Source organism: Morone saxatilis, unplaced genomic scaffold (genome assembly GCF_004916995.1).
Source record: "Morone saxatilis isolate NCDOM2014 unplaced genomic scaffold, NCSU_SB_2.0 Contig19, whole genome shotgun sequence".
NCBI lineage: Eukaryota > Metazoa > Chordata > Actinopteri > Moronidae > Morone > Morone saxatilis.
Window position 1 is genome coordinate 3720382 of NW_023339751.1, and position 5298 is coordinate 3725679.

The 5298-nt window shown below is 42.7% G+C and overlaps 1 protein-coding gene across 1 annotated transcript in view; it reads right to left on the reverse strand.

The window, feature by feature from the left end:
* Positions 1-5298, reverse strand: part of LOC118329469 (sorbin and SH3 domain-containing protein 1) — a 42022-nt gene that overhangs the window by 17325 nt on the left and 19399 nt on the right. Inside the window, exon 14 of the mRNA XM_035663674.1 lies at positions 4376-4459. Within this exon, the coding sequence (XP_035519567.1) occupies positions 4376-4459 (84 nt within the window). The remainder of the gene's footprint in view (positions 1-4375; positions 4460-5298) is intronic.

Sequence of the window (5298 nt, forward strand, 5' to 3'; positions counted from 1 at the left end):
GGGTGGGGGGAGTGGGCGGGTGGGTGTGCGTCGGTCAGGGGGCGCCCATGCGGGGAGGGGGCTGTCACAAGCTCAGCCAATGGGCTGCTGTCTCCCAGTGAAGCCGTCTCTTTTGTCTGGTATTGAGTCACTCTCATTACCACTGGACCAGACCGGGGGACAATTAACCAGCTGGTGGTGCAAGCAGGCCGAATTACACACACACACACACACACACACACACATACACACACCCTCATACACGCACTCGACACTCACTCACACACTTAAGGAGTCAAAAAGAGACACAAATGCTTTCTGACAAAGTAAAGAATACAGCAAGACGTTATAGAAATAGATAATTATAACACTGTTATAAAGACAAGGAGAAATAAACTGTGAGCACAAAGTGAGTGAATAAATGTTTAAAGGACTGACTTTAGGAGCAGATATTATCTCCAAAACACAAGGGGTGATCATTCAGTGTGGTGGCACCCACGAGCATTTTGAATGGTTTAGAGCCAACTAATTTTAGCCCACTGTTTCTGTTGCTTTCCTCTTTTCGGACGTCACAGCAGGTAAAAATAACAGACGTGACACGGGCACTATGAATAAGAGCGCAAGTGTTGTTTGCAAATACGATTGCACAATCCCCATCCCAGCCAGCCTGGCCCTGCTGTTAATACCACATCCACTTCCCCACGGCGTGGCCAAGTCTCCGCTTCCAACACCAATGACCAGACAAGGAGCATTCTCAACAGCTCATTTGCCACAACATGCCTTTCTACCTAGTTGCCAGGGCAGGACGATCATTAATAACCTTTCAGAATAAATGCCTATCTTTATAAGAACAGAACATCAGGCTGGCAGGTCTATAGTCTGATCTATTTATAAAGCCAAATGTTCCATGGCGACTCGGGGGAACACACCAGTGTCACTGAATAATCTGCAGCTCTTCCTTGCTCCGCCACGTCTTGTATCCACCTCAAATCTGATATCAGGGGGAGAAGATAATGTCCTCTGACACCCCTGGGTAATTGGGCTTACACTCACACAGCATCAGTGGAAAGAAAACAGGAAACAAGCATGGAAGGCTTATCTGGAGTAAAGGAATGGAATCTTAATCTGGTTATTTACAAGATGCCTGATTAGTGTCAGTTTATGTGAACTTTTCTTCATAGAAAAAAGGGTAAAACTGTCCCATTTCAAACTCATCTCCACAGATACACCATAACTATATAAACATCACATTACTGTGGGACAGAGGTAGGAAGTAATAAAGTAGAAATACTCCATTTCTGTACTTTAAACTTTTACTTGCAAAATTCTTACACAAATATCTGTACTTACATTTTAAAAAGAGGCTCGTTATTTCCGTTGTAATGCATTTGAGGGGGATTATTATTTTTTTCTGCATCGTTGCATGCCTTCCAAACATCAAGACCAGTGCATATCACGAATGACAGATGCAACGAGGCGAAAACAACAAAAACAACGTAAAAAGGCCTAACGGACGAAAAACAGACAAGAGAGGAAGTTTCGACCCTGTTTGAAGTTTCAGCTTTGTACAGAAACAGCCGGTAGAAACGTCCTTCAGAGAAAGAGAGTACTTTTATATTTTGAGTAGATTTAGGAGCCTGTACGTTTTCACTTGAGTAAAGAAGTTCAATCAGTACTTCTACTTTTACTGTCTTTTTATCTTCTACTCGAGTAAAGAATGTGTGTACTTCTGCCACCTTTGCTCTGAGACAGTTTTATACTTTTTTACTTTTATACTTTAGTTTATGAAAGAAAGGGGGCATATAGAAGAGGAGGATAGAGAGATGCTAAAACTGGTTTGACTTATCCGATAAAGACTCACACAGAGGATGAAAACTACTAGCTTAAAGCAGTAACAGTGTGAAATGCCTGAAGCTGTATATGGACATGAATGAAGGCCTCGGTGAGTCACTGATGACAACGTTTCTGCAGAATTTCCTGTGCATGTTTCCTAACAGGTGGCCCCCCCACCAACTACTCAGAGCTCCGGCTCCTGTGTGCCGCTTTCATATTCAAAATAGCAATCATGAGTAGGTCATGGTAACACGAATCTCATTCTTTCCAGCCCCTTATTTGTGTTGATGCGCACTCATGAAAACAAACAGCTCCCCCAGTGTGAAGGGCCTGTTATAGCCACGCGCGGCCCCTCATCTCCACTAAATGCTTAAAGGTAGGTTAAGTGTATAACAGAGGTTAAATATGAAAGCACAATGAGCTGGCGGGCTTACGGAGTTGCCTCCTTTAGAATATGTCAGGTGGTAGGGGGAGGCTCTATGTAACTCAGCGCTGAGACAGTGTGGCAGCAGCCCCCTCGTCAGCATATGCTCGACAGATGGAGTCACTCTGTCGGTCGTAGGGGGCCAAAATGCTCTTCCTGACCATAGTTATGTGTGGAATTCCAGTTCCAGCTAGCCGTGTATTTCGATGAGCGTATGTTTGACCGTGACTGACACCGGACGTGTTTTCTGACTCCTCTTGAACCGAGAACTTGTTAATATTAATCATGGGGACCATTACTGTGATTATACACAGGTGTCACTCTTACTCAGCGGCTATTTAGGTGCCTAGAAGTGACACCTGATGATGATTTAAAGAAAAAATAGGATCATCTAATGTATTACTTAGAGTAAGCCTGCTCTTTAGAGGTATTTGGTTGACAACTGGCTAATTAGCAATGTGAAAACCACACTTAGACTGTTATAAACATCAGAACTTTCAATACTGTCAAGAAGTTTCCTCCTTATTCTAATACTACCTCATTAGTAGAAGTGATTCTCCACAGCCCTTTGAAGGTTATTAATAAGAACAAGAGCTAACTGGACCACAGCCATGAAGGCCTAGCTCTTCATTTAACCCCCGAGCACTGTCGTTTTCGCAGGCTTCCAGCCATATCGCTCCTCCGGTAATACCGAGTGAGTACTGATATGTCAATCAAACCCCAATGAGCCAGTGTGTCTGGCCGGGCCTTAAGGTCAAATACTGCACATACCAGGTGGAGCTTTAGAAGTGACTTTGACATTAAACAGGAGCCAGTCATCAAGCCGAGCTCATCTGGCAAACATCCAGGCCATGCCATGAGACAGAGTCGGCCGCCTCCACCACTAAACCTCCTCCACATATACACTAACTTGGTACAGGAGGCTCCGGCCCTGCGTCTGGCTGATGCTAGGACGTGACCTCATGTAGTAGTTACACCTCATGTGATCCAGGGTGTGGCTCGGACTGACAGAGAGCGAGGAGACCCAACATTTGCCAGTGCCACGCTTGTGTGGTGCCAACTGGCCCGAGGCATGGATTTGTCATGACACTGTATACTGCCTCAACATGCCTGCGCCCGTTTGGACATTTTGGTAAATATACCAGACAGCAGACAGGCAGCAATTATTATTTCAAGGGCCTGGGATTATCCTGGAGTCTAATGCTCGTGTGGACTGCAGCCTCTCCAAGTGAGGAGTGACTTATGGTTGAATCATCCAGTCCAGGCCTCCAGCTTATGATATGTATTCTAATTGGAGGGGCACACATCAAAATGTACAAAACAAAGTGTTCCTCTTGGGTGTTGAGTTAACGACACAGAAGAGCGCGGTGCTGCCACGGTTGGCAAGAGATAGCAAGACGCTGTCGTAAAGAAAATATGACAGTGATAAACTCACAACAGCCCTGTGATCATTTAATTGGTCCTTTATCACAGACACCTGTGCTGCTACGGGAGCATAATAAAACCTAATCAATAATCAACCTTATTAAATATTAATTATGTAAATTGCGGAGGGTAGAAGCTAAGTGGGGAGACAGTTTTCCGTTGCCTGAGCTGATTGTGCTCACTCAGCCTCACAGATACAAATAAATTGCTGAGAGGCACTTTTGAGGAGGGCAAAAATAGATCTCAGTCGACTATTTTAGACACTATTGGGGACAAAATCCTTTTAAACTGCACGAGGTGAGAATGAGGAATGACAGTAGCTATATCAAGTGGTTTGAAAACATGTCTGCAGATAGGATTGCTCATATACGTGAAAAACTGTGAATAATTCAAAAGTAAACAGAGAGATTATGATGAAAAACAGGGACGAGTAATCAGTAGTTGGTCTCATCAAGCCACATTGATGGGACATAGGGTAGTATATTTAGTTCATGAGGAGACGCATCTTCCTCTTACGCATGCTGTCACATAACCTTTTATGTGAAGGATAAATTACATTATTTTTCAGTACAGTATCGGAAGTGAAAGTGGGAGTAGAAACTGGAGTAGTCCTTACAGACAGACACAGTTTGTTTAAGCATTATTTTGAACATGGATGTTATCACATGCAATAAAATACAATATACTGCCACTTTAGAGACAGCGACCACTTACCGCTTTGTCAAACTCCATCTCTGAAAAGAATTTATACCAAGGCTCATTCTCTAAATCTACATCTTCTGGACTTACATCCTGAGTCTAGGGGCATGGCAACAAGAAGAGGAGGAGAAAGACAAAGAGAAGACAGTTCAGACAGCACAGAATATACACACCAAGGTAATGAGCCTATCAGACATTGTTGATTGAGCCAATGTTTATACCACAACAACATAAAAGATCAGCAATACTGGAGGTGAAACTACCTTTTACATTCAAGGATAGGTTCACATTTTTTAATGTCTATCTTAAAAGAGTAGTTTGATACGTTGGAAAATTGCTTATTGCAGAGAGTAACTGTCAAAATACTAAACTACAGCCAGCAGCCAATTAGCTTAGCTTAGCATAAAGGCTAGAAACAGGTTGGAAACAGCTAGCCTGGCTTTGTCCAACAGTAACAAAATCTGCCTAATAGTAGTAAAGACAGACACATAACTGCAATTATTATTTTTACACTTTTTTACGTAATAACGTGCCAATTATTGAACTTTAGAGGTGACAGACGAACGTTAGCAGCCTGGCACCAGTCTTTGTGCTAAGCTAAGCTTAGCGACTGCTGGTGCTACTTATATATATATATATATTTATATTAAATGGACAGATATGAGAGTGGTATCAAACTTCTGATCTAAGAAACTGAATAAGCATATTTTCCAAACTACTCTATTAATACAATACTCACATACACATAAGTACATTAATAAAGTCACAGGCTGCTATATAATGTTACGATCCCACCACAGCTCAGCAAGGAAACACTATCCACTGAAATAGAAAGAGGGACTCGTGTACTAAAAAGACTTGGACAGTAGGAACAATTTCAGCCCCCAAAATCTGTTCAATGTACATGTGGGTGTTGCATTAAAGGTCCAGTGTGTAGG